The sequence below is a fragment of the Triturus cristatus genome, chromosome 12 (assembly GCF_964204655.1).
Source record: "Triturus cristatus chromosome 12, aTriCri1.1, whole genome shotgun sequence".
In the NCBI taxonomy this organism is placed as follows: domain Eukaryota; kingdom Metazoa; phylum Chordata; class Amphibia; order Caudata; family Salamandridae; genus Triturus; species Triturus cristatus.
In genome coordinates, this window is record NC_140595.1 from 421,543,027 (window position 1) to 421,559,916 (window position 16,890).

At 44.2% G+C, this 16,890-nt stretch overlaps 1 protein-coding gene across 1 annotated transcript in view; it reads left to right on the forward strand.

Annotated features, from left to right (window-relative positions):
* LOC146776046 (fatty acyl-CoA hydrolase precursor, medium chain-like) overlaps positions 1-16,890 on the forward strand; it is a 248,056-nt gene that overhangs the window by 30,151 nt on the left and 201,015 nt on the right. Inside the window, exon 3 of the mRNA XM_085636898.1 lies at positions 13,636-13,840. Coding sequence (XP_085493024.1) covers positions 13,636-13,840 — 205 coding nt within the window. The remainder of the gene's footprint in view (positions 1-13,635; positions 13,841-16,890) is intronic.

The following is a 16,890-nucleotide window of genomic DNA, read 5'->3' on the forward strand; positions in this document are numbered from 1 at the left end:
GCGTAATATTTAGATTCGATGTCCAGGAGGGCTATCATTCTATAATTTTTAGGATCGTTTCACTTCCTGCTTTTATATATTGGATGGATGATAGCGCCTTTCCAGGACTCCGGGATGGTATAGTATAGCCTGCAATGGAGAAACAAGGGGCCAGATATTCTGACCACAGGTCCACGTCCGATTTGAACAGGGCCTGGGGAAGACCATTGGGTCCTGGGGCTCCTTCTGCCCTAGCTTTCCTAATTGAGCATGCAATGTTGTTTTTTAGCGCTTCTAATGTCATTGGAGACTCCATCGTTGGGTCGTCGCACTTCTCCTGCCCCTCACTTGTTGTTTCTGCCATGACAAGATTAACTCAACTGGTGGGTCCGAACAGACCTGGGCGTTTGGCTTCAGGGGGTTTGCCTGGGGTCAGCTGATGAAGAGAGGTTAGAGTAGTCGTCCCTGTTTTAAGGGTTAAAATGAGCTGATAAGAACCAAGTCCATTCTTCTGCGCTTATATATGCGCTGCCATGACTGCTTCCTCCTTGTAAGCCCCTGTTCACAAGAGACCAGAATGACTTTGCATTGTAGTTCTTGCTTGAGTGGACTAATTTCAGCCAAATCTGCTCGGACACTGCAGATTCCTTTGAGCTTTTAACTTTTTTGTCGCTGGTGAAATGCAAAATTGCGTTGTGTGTTGCCAGGAGCTGCTCTAGAAGGGCTCTGCATTTTTCCATAATGGGGAAAGCAGCACTGACTTACCATTTCATTCTCCTTAAATTCTTTGTATGACAATCTGAGAGCGTGTGAGCAAGCTCCTGAAGACGTGGGTAGTTAGACAAGAGAGTTATTATTTGGGGTCGATGGTCACTCTCCCCTTGCGAAGCGATGTAGCGATGTAGTAGCTCTCGATCAGGGGGAGTATTTTGCTGTTGCCTAATGTGAAGTCCAAATATGAATGGGTTCGACCTTCAGTTCTTGCCAAGTGGGGTGGGGCTGTCTGTAGGAAAGTGTCCATTCAGTACGGTATACCCCACACTGCTACGCTGGATGGCTGCATATTCGCCCAGTTTCAAGGGTCTGTGTCCTGCCGGTATTGATTGTGGGGCAAGGTGTAGGTGAACCGATAGAGAGGCAGTCCCAGAGTCCTCAGGAGAAATACAATAGAGGTTTGTATTGAAGTCTCCCGAGATTATGCAAGGAATACTACCGTGGTCGCTTAGTATATTACTGACAATGTCAGTCAGTTGATACATTTTACGTTTTTTCTCAGAGGTGCGCGGAGGGATATAGACATTGAGCACGACTGGCTATCTGATATTGGGCTTGCAACCACAATACCCGCAACCCAATCTACTTCAAATTTTAACTGTTTGATGCTTTGGGACAGTTTAGTAGAGGCGTAGATCGAAAGTCCACCACGCGGCCTACCGTACTTGCACTGTTTAGAGGCAGGGGACATAAATTCTAGGTAGCCTTCAATAGAAATACTGTAAACCGCCCAAGTTACTTGTAGAAGTATTATATCGTGTTTTTTTATAAAGCCAAGAGTATCTAAAGATTGATATTTCGTTACGAATCTGTTGATATTCCAGGAGCATATATTTAATCCATGGTCGATGGTGTTTCAATCTTTCTGACTCCGGGATAGCGCTGCTGGCAACCATGACCAGTCTGGTCTTTGGGTGACATGCTGGTTGTTTTTTTGTTCAAGGATAGCTGCTGGTGAATGGCTTCTAGCTGACTTTAGTACAGAGAAGGAAGCCAGGCTTGTGCTGGAGGCGTTGGCCTGTGTGTTTGCTAGTATTGATGGATAGGGGGGAATGAAGGTGTAGTTATTATTATGGCCCAGTTTTTAAATTGGTCGGCTTTTCAATGAACCAATTCCCGGATAACTGAGGACGCTAATGTAATTTGAGTTGATTCTCCCACTTGGGTGCCTTTACCGGGTATGAATTTGATGGCAATTATGTCTTTTGATTCCAGGGTGCTTAGGTCCGAGGATGATTTAGAGAGTCGGAGAATGTTCCAACGATTTAAAATGTCATGCAGGCCTCTGGAGACATATTCAGGAGCTAACAGCAGTTTTGTCTTGTGGCTAAAAGTTGCTGGATGATTCACTACATCTACTGTTGGAAACTTGGGTGACCTAGAAATAACTTCTGGTGCCACCTGGGAAAAACATGTGGCCGCCAAAAGGGAACTCTTTTCACTCAAGTGGTTAGGTGATAATGGAATGGGGAGTGTTTTACACATGACCGCCGGAGGTTGTTGAATGGATGGGGTTGGCGGATGTGGACCATCAGGCGCTTTGGCTGCATGCTGCTGGTCTGATCTATTGATCCCCACTTGCTGTAGCAAAGGGGCACTGATTGCAAGGGATGTTTTTTGAGGGTTCACATTCGTAGCTGGCATATTGTCAGTTGTAGCCTCCTCTGTGAGTTGAAATTGGTTAAGACCAAAGGTAACTTGAGTGGATGAATGCCGGGGGAACCTTTAGACTTGGGACGACTCTGCTATTAGTAAACTGTTCAAGTTTGAAGATTCTTTTTGAGGCATTGAGGGGTGCGCTGCTGATAGCGAGCTAATGTTGGTTTCGGGCGATGCAAGCAAGTCCCGTGATGTCGCTGGCTTATTCTCTAAAAATAACTGCTGATGATGTTTTTTGATTCCACTATGAGCCTATTCCGGCTTTTCCGCAGTCTTTTTTTTTCCCGTTTCGACAGCCGATGTGTATCGTGTGTATCATGATGGTGAGGTTGTGCTTCGAAGGGTGCGTTGGGATCCTTAATTTGTGGGGAAGGGGCTTTGGTTTGCGCAGTCGCGGAAACTAGCATCTCGGCCTCATCCAAACGCACTACCTGGAATGAAGGTTCGGGGCGGCCCAATGAGGGGAACTTCTTAATTTCTGATAAAACTGATTAAAGAAATTGAGGTAGTGAGGATAAGGAGTCTATGATGAGAGAAAAGCAACATACTGATCGAACAAGTTGGACTTGAGATTGGTCTTTTGTTTTCAATAGATTCAGTGCCTCCAGTCTTTGGTCAATCCTGGCGGTATATACCACAAGGCTGTTTGAGAGGTCCACCTGTAGGTCCATTTTATCTGAATGGTAGGACAGTGCTGATGCCGTGGTATGGAGGGTTTGAACCAATTGTCACCAAAGGTCATTTAAATTGGGCAGTCAAAACTGTTCCTGAGCAGGGGACCTTATGTATTCGTTGGTGAAAAAAGACAGGTCTAGGAAAGAGTTGATTTTACTATCATGTGCCCCAGCTGAGTTATCCGTTTGATGACTTTGAGTGGCTGTGATAAGTGGACCAGTGGGGGACAGCTCTTTAGGGTTGCTTGAATGGGTACTTGCAAGGCTCAAGACTTGTGGGGTCAGAACTTTGGTGTTTCCTACAAGATGACCCATTGAGATTGGAGACTTAAGTGCTACGGGAGAAAGTGGCTTGGATTCTGAACTGACTGAGTGGTTGGCGAAAAGTCCTCTTTTAGGGTGGAAGCTGAGGGAGAGGCTGGTATGATAGAGTAGTGCGCAGCTAGTGAGTCCGAAAGTAGCTGCTTGGAAGCCTGAAGCGAGCGAAGGGTGTCAGGGGCTACTTTTAGAGAACGGTGCAACCGTTGCTGGGGAGCTTACTAATGATGAGTTGCCTGTACCGCCAACTACAGTGTGAATCATAGGCTGAACCAGTATTTGGTGTGTGACCAACACTGGGGTGCTTCAAGAAGAGACCGGGATTGTCTCGATAGTGCTTGGTCTTAGATTTGCAGCAGTTACTGAGTTCCTAAAATAGTCCCTCAGTGACACCTTTCTTAATGGAACGGTTGAAGAGGTTGTAGTTGCTAATAGTCCCGATGTTGGCTCTTCATGAGTAAAGTCTTCCTGGGCGCCGCTGTACCCCATAGAGCTTAGTGCGTGAGGGAACTTTGGGAAGACTGAACTTGAGTTGTAGGTTGCCACAGCTGAGGCTCGTATCCTGGGGCTAGGCCGGGTTGTGATCTTACTGGAGTTGCTAATTGAATTGGTTGAGTTGGGGCCGTTGCTGCTACGACCAGGGGTGCGTGGGTGGCTGATATTTTAAAACCTTTTTAGATGGTTTTGCTGTAGCTTTCTTAACCCTCCTAGATCTCTTTGTTAGGAGATTCTACCAGTTTGTGGGGGGGCAAGCAACCGCCTGTGTCTTACCGTCTGCCTGCAGGAATACACATGAATGCCTGTGTGCTAAGGACTAAGGGCAGCAGTGTGCTGTTTTTATAATTTTTTTAAATAAATAAATAAAAGAATGAATGAAAAAAAATATGGCAGAGCCACGGGGAAGCTTACCTGAGACCTAAGAGCAGACCTGCACGACCGAGTTGGGCCAGGGCAGCAAAGTTCTCTGTCTTCGAGTGAGCTGGGTGAACTGGGGAAGCCAGTGGGGTGACTACGCTCCTGCGCCTGTCCCCTCAGGCTGCTCAGGCTGCAGTTACGTTGCTGGTGCTTGTGCTCCGGTGAGTGGCGAAGGGCCAATGTGAGAAAGGGACAAAAGGTGAACTCTACAACAAGGTCTTTCTTCTTATGTCAATGGTTGCAAATAACAAGAGGCACAGGAATGCCTTTCTTGATAAAACAGGTTGGTTTCAGTTCACGACTAATGGTCAGTAGGTATTTCCATTTTGACACTGGTCCTCATGACCTGTGGAAATAGGTTCAAATCCACAATCCTGCAAGGCAATGTTATTCCACATTTATCAGCCCAGCACTCTCCTGTGAAGATTTAAAGTTCTGGACACTGTTGGATGAGAAGGGGCTACACACAACAAATATAAAAAGATATCAGGCTTGCACAACATCCTTAGAGCAGATAAATTACATACAAGACCCCAAGTGTTTAGCCACCGCGGACTTGCGCCTCCTCTTCACTCCTGGGCCTGCAGAATATGAGCCAAAAATGCACATCAACAATATTGTAGAAGGACTCATAAAATCTGTAACCCAGCAGCCAACACCTCACATATTTTCTGGATACTGGTTTTCAGATACAGGCGAAGGGCCAATGTGATGAAGGGGCAAGCGGGGCACACAAGGAGGGGTCGCAGGCTGCACCTGGTCTAACCAGGTCACCTCCGCGATACCGCCAAGGGCTCTCACTTGCTGCGGCCTCAGGCTAAAGGGCAGCCACGCTTGCCATGCTTACAGCACTGCTCTCCTTTGACCTTGGTGCAGCAGTCGGGCTGGTAGGCGAAGAATGAAAAACGAAGAACCGGATTAAATAATTGCCGCCGGGTGCTGCTTTATGCCGCTAGATGCTGCCGCACTAACGGGCACTAATGAGGCGGGGCTGCGGGCTCAGGCTCGGGCTTAGGCTTGGGCTCCTCAGCTCGCCTCTCACCTCTCGCCTCATGCCTCTCACTTCGCTACTGCTCACCGCTGCTCTCACTGCTGCTCACGAGCTAGAGGTATTTTTCACTGCTAACCACCCACCGTTTCTCTAGACAATGTTAACAGTTAACCTAGCATAGCAAAAGCAAGAAACCTGTATTAATTATTATGACAAAGCAACACATGTCATGCTTTTCACTACATATTCATGCAATGTGCCATGCGAAACATTCATGTTAAGAAAAACAGAAAATACCTCTTGGACCATAAATCTTTTCAATTTTTTAATAATACCAAAGGTCTCTATGGTTACGTCACTCTTTTATAACCAAGTTCCAGCCACTTGAAAAAATGTCTTTCTATCCATTCTCCCCACACAGCAGCATAAATCGAAAAAAGTGAAACACGAGCCAGAACACAGATGGCTAAGTGATCCACCCTATAGGTACGATATTCTTGAGGTTACAACAATTCTATATTTCAATTAGTGCTCACTGTGAGACACTGACACTTTTTCTCTCTCAAAATTACAGCGTCCTACCCTAACAAAACCCAGCCCTGAGGAAGACCTTCTTTGAAACCTCACTGTCCCTTGCACGAAGGTCGAAACGTGTCGGCACACCCTTTCACTTGCCCTGCTCCTTATCTTGAGACCAGGAGCCTTCTCTGTCTCCACTTTGAAATCAAACTTAAATCAAGGCTACATCAGCTGAGGTGATAACTAAAGCAAGACGTTTTCCCTCTCAGTGATAAACAACACCTTGAGACTTGCTCCGTTCTCTACAATTTTTGGACCGCTAAATGAACAGTACCAAGGATAACCAGGCTTGTTCTTCCTGGTACATGTATTTAAAGAAGTAGGACACAACAAGGTTCTCTTAAAGAACCACTTGTAAATATTGTTCACCTTTTTTGGACTCTGTAATTTGCTATTGCTTTGATTGTTTTTCTTTCTTTGTAATCTCTTTTTAGAAAAAAGCTGGCATGCACTGCACAATGTTCAGTATACTAGCATAAATTTGCAAAGTATGATATGACTATACAATAATGTGTATGTGATTTTCCAGAAAAACAAAACATTTTGATAAAAAACTGGATGTATTGATGAACATACTAGACACTGTTTATGTGAACTTTATGGCACATGTCATGAAATGGTTATGCATGTCTCTTCCCAGTAGAATTGTATTTTGTAATTATTCAAGCTCAATAAGTGAGCAGAAATGAAGGTAAAGAACATAGACCTTTGGTATTATTAACAAATTGAAAAGATTTATGGTCCAAGAGGTATTTTCCGTTTTTCTTAACATAGACTTGACTCCAGCCTCTTGTGGTCCTTATTAGAGTCACTCCCCTTCAGTTTGTAAAGTGCGAAACATTCATAACACGTTCTACACACATTATTATTACACATTGGGTTATTTACATATTGTTGGGATTAACTCCATGCTTATTGCAAAGCATATTCCCAATGTGTGGTGTGTAACTGCATGTTAATACTATTTACTACCTAAAATTAGTACCTTTTGTAGGGATACTCAATACAAGTGGGTTACTTTTTGCGAATCCCCGCTCCATCAGAACCATTCCAATGTTCTAGTAATTATATGCCTATTGAGTTGCATTCATACTGAGGGAAGTGTGGTGTTGTTTGTAATTATATAGCAATTGAGAACTGCATAATAGTATTGATAGCCAAGTGTCCTGTTCTTTACCACTGTATTGTGTTGCTTTCCCGTTTGATTGTGGATTGTGTTTCACATACATTCTTTTTTTTGTGTTGCAAGTCTTTATTGAAAACCAAAGAAGCAATACATAGGGGAGGTATTGGGGATGGACAGGCAGGGAACAGGGCTTTGCACACATTGCATACATTGGCCTCATAATCACTATACCTTGACAATGAGTAGAGTAGGTGCCAACTGGCACTGATAGAGCAGCAATGCATGGCACATGTCATGCAGTGAGATCATAACTACCCAAACCAGAAGGGGGAGGTCCCATGTTGCTAAGAGAGGCTGTAAGGGGGTGTTACATCTGGGATTATAGCGGACATGTCCGAGTGTGGAGGGGAGAGGGAGAAAGAGAGAGAGGGGAGGTGGGGGCGGGGTAAGGGGCGTAGGGACGTGGCCAGGAGGGTGGGGGTATTTCTCAGAGGTGTCATACAGTCAAGAGTGATGGGCTAGTCTAAAAAAATTCAATCAGATGGGGACTTGCATTCCAGGCCAGGTATCAATGTGCAGGGTCCCAATGGACAGGTGCCCATATCTGGAGGAATATCTCCTCTCTATCCTGGACATTATAGACGATGCCTTCATGGGCAGCCACCTGAAACATTGCGGCCATCTATTTCCATGTGAGGGGGATATGGGGGATCACCAGTGGTGGAGAATGCAGATCTTGGCTGTTGCCAGGGCCGTGTGTAATAGGCAGCGCAGGATGCGGGAGAGGTCCAGGGAGTCCCCAGGGTCATGTAAAAGAATCAGCATGCTGGGGTCGGAGTTCTTGAGCACCAGGGCCTCACCCAACGTAGTCCCTACTGCATGCCAGAAGGGCTGAATCAAGGGGCAGTCACAGAGGGCATGCAGTAGATCGGAGCAGGTATTTAGGCACCGCCAACAGTTTGCATGGAGTAACAGACCCGCCGTGTGTAATTTTGCCAGGGTCCAGTGTCAATCGTGCAACTTTTTGAAGAGGCAGAATTTCAAGCAGGCCTCTCAAGTACCTCCAGGAGCTCAGCCCAGTCCAGTCGTCCACCTCATACTCCTTCTGCAGCCGGTTTTGTCATTTGGTTCGGAGGTTTTTGGGTAGAGGACCCGGAAATAGTTGGCGGTTCATACGGTCATAGACTCATGACATGACCCTGCGGGAGCGACCCCAAGCCCTGAAGTAGGCCATTACCAGGGAGGCCTGCAGGGCTCATGGTTGGGCATCCAAGCTGCATCGAAGGCAATGCTGCAATTGGAGGTACCTCCATGACTGTTGGGGCAGTATACCAAACTCCTCGCAAAGCTTCACTAAGGGTTTGCGGGCTCTATCGGCAATGACCTGGTCTAGGCTATAGATGCCTGCTGCTTGCCACCATTCCCAATCAAGAATCTCCTCTCCAATGCGAAGGCAACCATTGCTACATAAGGGTGCATGCATATGGAGAAGGAGGTCTCCAACAAGGATGTGATGTGCTTGAATTCAGGATTTCAGCATGGCCTGCAGCATCAGGTTGCCAGTGCACGTCGGAGGCGTGCCTCCCCTCATAAAGAGGATCGAGTCCATGCCAACTTGCCACTAGCAAACGCTCTACCGCAACCCACTGTGGTGGATCTGACATCCCAGGGAGCATATAGGTCATCTGGGAGAGATGGAGGGCCAGGGCGTAGTGCCCAAACTAGGGGAAGATCCACACCTCCACATGAGCGGTGTGCCGGGAGTTTTTCTACATGCAAGGCAAGAGTACCCCCAGACAAAGGAACGGATCCCTGCATCCCATAAACACAGTATTGACAGGGGTACCAAGAGAGACAACATCCCAAGGGCATAGGTAAACTGAGGTAGCAAAGTCAAGCATCCATCTTCGTTCGTGGAAAGACCATGCCCCCTTTTTGTATGTTCTTGGTTTTTGTATCCGATTTGTACTGTAAGCATATTTATATATTCTGAGATAATATTTAAGTGCAGTGCAGACTGGATATTCATATATTTAACGCAAATGTGACAATTTGGTGCACTTAATAAGTTATACACCACCTTCCTTGTGCTGGGAAACAACTGCTTGTTAACATCCAGGGCCGGTATTACAGGAGGGCTCCGGGGGCACAATGTATGTTTGGACCACCTCTGTGCACCCCAGGGCGCTTTGGTATTACAGAAGGGGCCACTGACGCTTGTGTGGCTCCTTCAGTAATACAGATAGCACTGGTGCACATGTTGCACCAGTGCTATCTCAAAAGGTCATCCTCTCATTTGTGTGGGGGGCATGGCCCCATGCAAATGAGGGAATCTCTTTACCTCTGCACCATATAATGGACGCAGACAAAGAGATAAAGAAGCTGTCAGGATGCACACTGAATGTGAACGGCAAAAAAGTGGCACACTGTTAGATCGCCCCTTGATGGCAGCCCTCTGCAGTTGATCAAGGGGTCCTATGAACCCCCAGACATATTCTTGCAGGTGGGAGCAGTCACTCACTGCCTCCGCTTGCAAGGAGATCTCTCTCTCCCCATTAAAGTGCAGCTGATCCATATTTCACTTGAATGCACTGCCCCAAGGGCAGGGCAAGTTTGAGGCTGATCTGAGGTCAATGCAGTCAATCTAATAGGGTGCACTGTCCCTGTTTCCACACAGCGCACCTGTTTGCACCATGGCACACATTCAAACAGGGAAAGTGCGCCCTATACGTATTCAGGCCCCTGGATGTTAGCAAGGTTCAGGGGGCCAACTTTCCATCACAGACCAAGCACCACAGCTACTAGTTGGCTAAGAACAACATTACTCTCACTTTTGACAATACTTGGTCCTGGGACTGCAAGAGCCAAGAGAAAATTCCAGAAAAAATCTGAACAATAGAATCCACATAACAAGACCTTTTTAACTGCCCGCCAGGACATGCAAACCCTTCCACCATGGGGTATGCCTTCAACATCAGGTGTCCTCAATATACAACACTCCAGGCACAGAAAATACTCATAAGAATGCCTAACTGCTTTCGCTTGCTTCTGGCAGATGGCCCTGACAAGAGGCATGCCCTGATGTAAGGAGTCATTTTTTGCCCATCGGACAGATTCATGAAAGATTGCTTTTTCACAGCTCGTGTTCCAATTTATGATCCTGCATGAAGGAATTTACCTTTTGTGCAACAGTGCTGGCTACTCAAAACCCAGTCCCAAAGTGGCTGACTTGTGCAATTTAGTAAAGCCCACTTGTGAACTGAACTGTGATTCCTGATTAGGGTGCCCACCGTACTCCAGGTCTTTACGGACACTGTTTTCAGTCCTGGGCTTTTGTGTGCTAGCCTAATGCTTTATGGGTGTTGTGGTCTTTAATTAGCCTAACACTCCTGAAATAAATGATTTGTATGTTAAAAGGTCAAGAGAACCCAGAGTCAAGTGGTCACCCTATGCCTGATAGTGCCAGCCTCTATTTCTGGGCTTGGCAGGGAGTGTTTAAGCTTGGGTGGTATCTAAGCACTGCCTGGATGCAGTACAAGCAGGTCACAGATGCAGTTTCATACTTTCATCTGCTGCTATAAAAAATGTCCTGAAACTGAAAGCTTTCAAACCATGTTAAATCCATGAAACATGGGATTGGACGAGTCGACTAAATCACAGATTTTGATGAACTCAAGTCAATGACACACATTTCCGTCTATGTCTATTAGGTTTGAGATGATCCTAACTGAGAGCTATGCATGCCAGTGTCAGAGCAGAGTTAAGAGCCGAGGAAAAGCCTGTAACCTCTGACGGAAGCAAGATTTAGTGGGATCAGGCAGACACAATGGAACCCCGTAAGAAATGTGGTTCACAAGAACACCAGCCCCAGACAATATCGTCATGCACACAGAAACACACTAAAAGAAATTCACTTAAGAAGGAAACACTGAAAGTGCGTTACCCATCGTAAAGACGTCTCATACATTGGAGAACACAGAGCAGATTCAATAAACATGTTTAGCACAAGAAATATTTAGCAAAGCACTTATAATACTTCACGACACCTTCTAGATAAATAGACAACAATCTTTCTTGCTGTGTGAGATGGGTGCATCTGGAGATATCATAGCAGCCCAAGGATATACACAAAAGGAGAGAACCAAGCCATCATCATCACCCTTAATTTGGTTTATATGAACCATAAAAGGTAAATACATATGTACATATCAAACGATAAAATACATGAATGAGATCACATGCAAATTAATAAAGGCAAGAAGAACATTAAAATCGCTAAAAGAACTAGAAAACATTTTGACTGTACAATATTAAAAGCAAGAGCACCATTTAGGAAAGTATCGTCTTATCTTGTCCCTGGATTTTCTTGGACCTAACATGCCATATGGTTGATAGGAATTTGACTATTGAAAACATATTACATATAGTACTAGTTATGCAAACCCTTAGCGCTGTGAGAACCAAGTCAAAAGATATATGGGACGAAAGCGACTGTCAAAGACTTGTCACAAAGAGGCTGGGCTGAATTTGAGGAGGCTGTCAAGAAAATATTAATGGATTTTTGTTGACCACCATTCAAGAATTAGAGCCAGTCAATGGATATAGGTGAACAAAACCACAACTCTGGCATGTGCGTAGCGAGACATTACTCAAGCATGCTTTGAATAGGAATTAGGTTCAACCCATTGCCACTTGAATGCACAAGTGTATACAACTTGAAGGCAGTAGCCTATAGGCAACCATTCTAGAACTGTCTTACCATCTATTACATTTGTTTGTAAAATCTCTGGGTAGACACGCTGGGGCATATTATCAACGGCCAGCGGTTCATAGCGATAGAAAAATTATCGCCAGCTATTGCTGAATATTATCGCCATGAGAACGCTATATTTACAACACATAGCGCTATGGCGATAATATTTCAGCGATAGCGGTGTTTTCAATGGAACATCGCTGGTTTTCCAGCGATGTTCCATTGAAAACAGCGATAACATTGCTGATAGGACCCTGTGGTCCTATCAGCATAATCCATATCCCATTAAAAGTATGCCTTAGTCAGGAATTTAACAGGTGTTAAATTCCTGAGTTGAGGCTGAGGTAGCGCGATTTTTTTTATCGCTGCACCTCCTTGTTAATATCGCGAAGCTGCCTTCACGATATTAACATGTGTTGTTTTCACAGCCACGCCTCTTTTGCATCTCATTAGCGATGCGAGGCGAGGCTGTGAAAAAACGGGCTCTACATCAAGGAAACACGCGCTAGCGTGTCCTTGATGATATTGCGATATAATTATCGCCGCTTTTCGCCCAAAAACAGACGCTAAAGCAGCGATAATTATATCGCCAGCCCTTGCTAATATGCCCCGCTGTGTTGATACAAGGCGTTATGCCTTTCAGAGTTTCCCCAAAGTATCTCTCACACTATCTTCCAGCATCCCTCATTCACAATGCTGCCCAAAGCTTGCCATGGGGTTGGTTTCGATTTAAGACCAGATTTACTACCAATGTGTGCTTTTGCAAAGAGATGCAAAGTGAACTATTGATGTTCACATTCTAGAGCAAATTATACTTTTTATGGAAAATTACCACTTTTTGAGCGCAAAATGCACTTTGCACTGCTGTGTGTTGCTTTGCATCAAGGAGGTATTACCTGGGTGTTACTTGGATGGATAAGTGCAAACACCCTTAGGTTTTGACACAGCGCCCAATTTAGCCAGATTAGAGTTAACTCAAATAACATAACACCTCCTTCAATCAAGCATTAGGGACGGGAAATCTGTTTGTTCCTCAAAACCCCCACAAGTTGCATGTGTGCTCAAGTGCAAAGCACACACCAAGTGCGTGGGATCCTACCGTAATGTCTCTAGGTATAGGAATGTGTACCGGAAGAGCACGCTTCTAGTGCGGATCTTATGGACAACGACAAACACCTCTGCGCGACCAGTTATGTCCCCCTTGCACAATGCACTGCATCACGTTTGTGTAAAAATAATAACTCTGGCCATTTGAGTTTGGCAAATGTGGAACATCTACCAAAAAGCAGTGGATATCCCGTTCGCTCTATTTAGAGTTTACTGGCTTCTAGGCATAATAAATAGGGCTACTTTGTGGCAGATTTCCTTCATTCGTGCTGCTCCCGCACCTGATATTTAGGGATGGAAAACATCATTGAGCATGCACATTCTACGGCTATGGTCATATTTTTTCTTATGCATTTGTGAGTTATGCAAGCCTAGTCTAAGGCCTGTTTTTTAACATTCTCTGTTATAGCAATATTCCAATTATAAAATTCATTCACCAAAGACTATCTCTGTAAAAAGTCATTGACTTTGTGATTACATTTTTTGATGTAGTATTGAGATCTCTAGGAACTGACCTTGCTGCTCTTATGTTGTAATTGACTTTGTATCTGTAATATTAAAGCATGCTTTTTCTTTTATATATGTAATTGTCCTGTGGATAAACCACAGTAAAGAGTACACAATGTGAGATAAAGTGCATTTGTGAACACTGTTTAGTGCAGATTAGTGTACATTACAATCGGTTCTGGGCATTATTTAAAAAGTGGTCCGTTTTAAGATAAGAATCCTTAAACAATATTTGTATTTGTATTTTACACAGGAGAAGAAGCTCTCCGCCCACTAGTAGAAACAAAGTATGGTCAAGTTCAAGGAACAAAGCATGGAGCTAAGGGAACAGACAGAGCTGTTAATGCATTCCTCGGAATTCCCTTTGCAAAACCCCCGATTGGAGCTTTGAGATTCTCTCCTCCAGAGCCTCCTGAGCCATGGATCAATGTCAGGGAGGCAACGGCCTACCCTCCAATGTAAGAAAGCAATGTTTGCATTGGTGCTGGTGATCTTTAGAAGTGGTGAGGCATAATACTGTCAGCGAATTGCAGCGAGCGAACAAAGCTAGTGATTCCGACTTCTTCCAGTTGGGATTCTACCCCCCTCCCACACCCACAGATTAAAAACAAAATGGGATCAAACAGCGCATTTTAAAGCACAATTTCTATATAAAGTTGCTCAGAAGCTATAGGCTCTGAAAAGGCCCTGGACCAGCAGCAGACACACACACACACACACACACTCTCACACACACAAACACTCACTCAAAAACACACGCTATCACCCACACAGCTCATTTACATTTATTCACTCACATTCATTCTCACTCGCACTCATTCGTTCTCAATCACATTCACTTGCACTCACAGTATCACAGTCACTCTCACTCAGTTCCACTTTTTCTTGAACTTACTTACTCTCACTCATTTTCTTTCCCTTTTACTATCAATCACTTACTCGTGTTCTCTCACACTTTGACACATGCACACATGCATATATACCCTCATGCTTGTGTCATTCTGATTTTCACTGGCATGCTCACCCACTAACTTATACTATTTTACATATATTGCCTCATGTACCCTGTTTCATTCACATACTGTCTCATCCACATGGTCACAACACTAACTGTCAAACTCACATTTGCACACACAGTTCCCTCACAATGTTCAACTTATACAGTGCCTCACACACATATTGTCTCAGTCATGTTTATTCACTATCTTACTCACATTCTCACACTCTCTCACTCACAAATTTCCATTCAAACTCAGTGCACACTCTCCTGTTGTCTCACTTACAAGCTCACTCACATGCTTCAACTCACTCACACTCACTTGCCCTCATTCTCAATCATTCACACAGACATATAAATCGAGACACACAGAAAACACACACATACACTCAGTTCGTCACTACCATGTTTGCATATTACATTTTTCCCTACCATCAGCTGCCTGTGCGGATCTGTTTTAGTTCCTCAGCTGCTGGTGCATGGACCCTCAGGGCAGGGATACAGCTCCATTCCAAATCAGGCTTTAAAGTAAGAAACTGAAAGTAGACATTCCACAGTACATCACCATGCACTTTCAGGCATTGTTATGTGGTCACAATATAGGCCTGGGCAGGAACACCACCATTTTACATGCTCACCTTGTTAAGTTGCCTTCATTCTTAAACACAATGACATTTGACAGACATTCGTATGCATGCCTGTGCAGGATAATATTCTCTGAAATGACCTTTGCTTACATTTCCAGTTTGTAGGCACATTATGAAATACCTTGAACATTCTGTACAAGGGCTATGCAAAAAGCTGTTTGTTTTGCCTGTTCAGAGACAGAGCTATCACAATAGCAAAAGCAATAGCCGCCTGTCTGGGACTTCGGCCTGGTAAAATGGATCCTGTTTATTATATAAACAGCATCGCTCCCTAGTTAAGACAGAGAAGCATTTCGTTGGCACTGAGAGGTCGACCCATTCTGGAATTCCAGCCCAGCTGATTCCTGTTTACCTCATATGAGGGATGCTGCCCTGCTCTCCACCACGACGGGCAGCTTGATGACACTTACCGACAGGTATCAGGCAGTTAGATCACCCTAAGGGATTTGGCAGAGTCATTCACCCTGGTAGAGCTATGTAGGATTACAATATATTACAGCACTTGTATGCAAGCATATATGCGTTGTAATCAGCAAAATGGTTGAACTGTTTATCATCTTCATCATTCTTGTTATGGTAATAGCATTATTCTGTTTCCTTCTATTGATTATCACAGCTCACATATTTTACTCAAGAATCACAATGCTTCAATTAATATTGAAACTGCATATTGTGTATTTCTTGTGTATCTCTTTAGGTATGCATGAGTAACCAAACGAAAAGGTTCTCGATCTGTTACCACAATTTACTTGGGGAGTCAGGGTAGTCATGTTCTGAGTTTGCACAATCTATTTGTTACCTTGTCAGGTTAGGGTACAGATGATGCACTGAGAGCTAGCAGGATTAACGCCAATGTATCCAGAAGTTGTGCGTGGGGTCAGTATTGCACAGTTCTGATGTTTATGTTGTACAACAAATGCAAAGTGTAAGCCGTATGACAGCTTCAGCTTTCAGTCTTCTCCTGTTTCACCTCACCCTCTTCCATCTCATTACAGGATGGGTTGTGGTGGAGTCAGTGCGGCTCCTAACCTCACTGCACTCTTTGACGAAATGGGAGCGAGTGAGGTGACAGCCTGATCCACTGGCAAATCTGAGTACTGCTGGAATTAAGCCTAATCTGTCAGGGGATCTTGGTATAAGTGACACTACAATGCATTACTTATGGGATGGCATCTAGTCATAAGACAACCCTCTGTTGGCCTCTACTAGCCATCAGACAATTTAATGCTTGAGGTGTCGGCTGATTCTTGCTCACAGTGAGGGTCAGCATCTTTTTTTATTATACCAATAGTGAATAATTGGCTATCATGTAGAGTGTTATCATAAAAAAATGGGGAAGAAAATAAGGAGGGTGGGAGCCCAATGCCTTTAAGGATGAGCCACTGAATGTATGTTCTTCATATGTAAGCTATCTTGCAGGGTTTTAGTGGAGATAGGTACAATTGTATAACTGTATCACATATGAAATCATGAATTCTCCTAAATGCCAAAACATTCCCATGGGGCAACTGGTTAAACAGTTACGAATAATGGATTCTACAGCCTCTACTTGTGGCTTATTGACCTTTAGGCATTTTACTATATAATGTCCAAACTGGAAAAAGTGAAAGTGTACTTGTTAAAAATGCAACCTCTGATATTAGCCAGAACATTGATGCTTGTGGAATAAGTTAGAATTTCCACCACAGTAGCAGAGCAAATGTTCAAAAACATATTTCAAAATCATGATCCATTGGAAAACATCTGGAATAAGTCAACAGAAATCTCCACTTGGTAGAACCTACAAAAAATTATAATTATTACCATTGTGATCACTGGACAACTATCTCATTGTTCAACTGTTAACTGATTTTGACCTCAAATT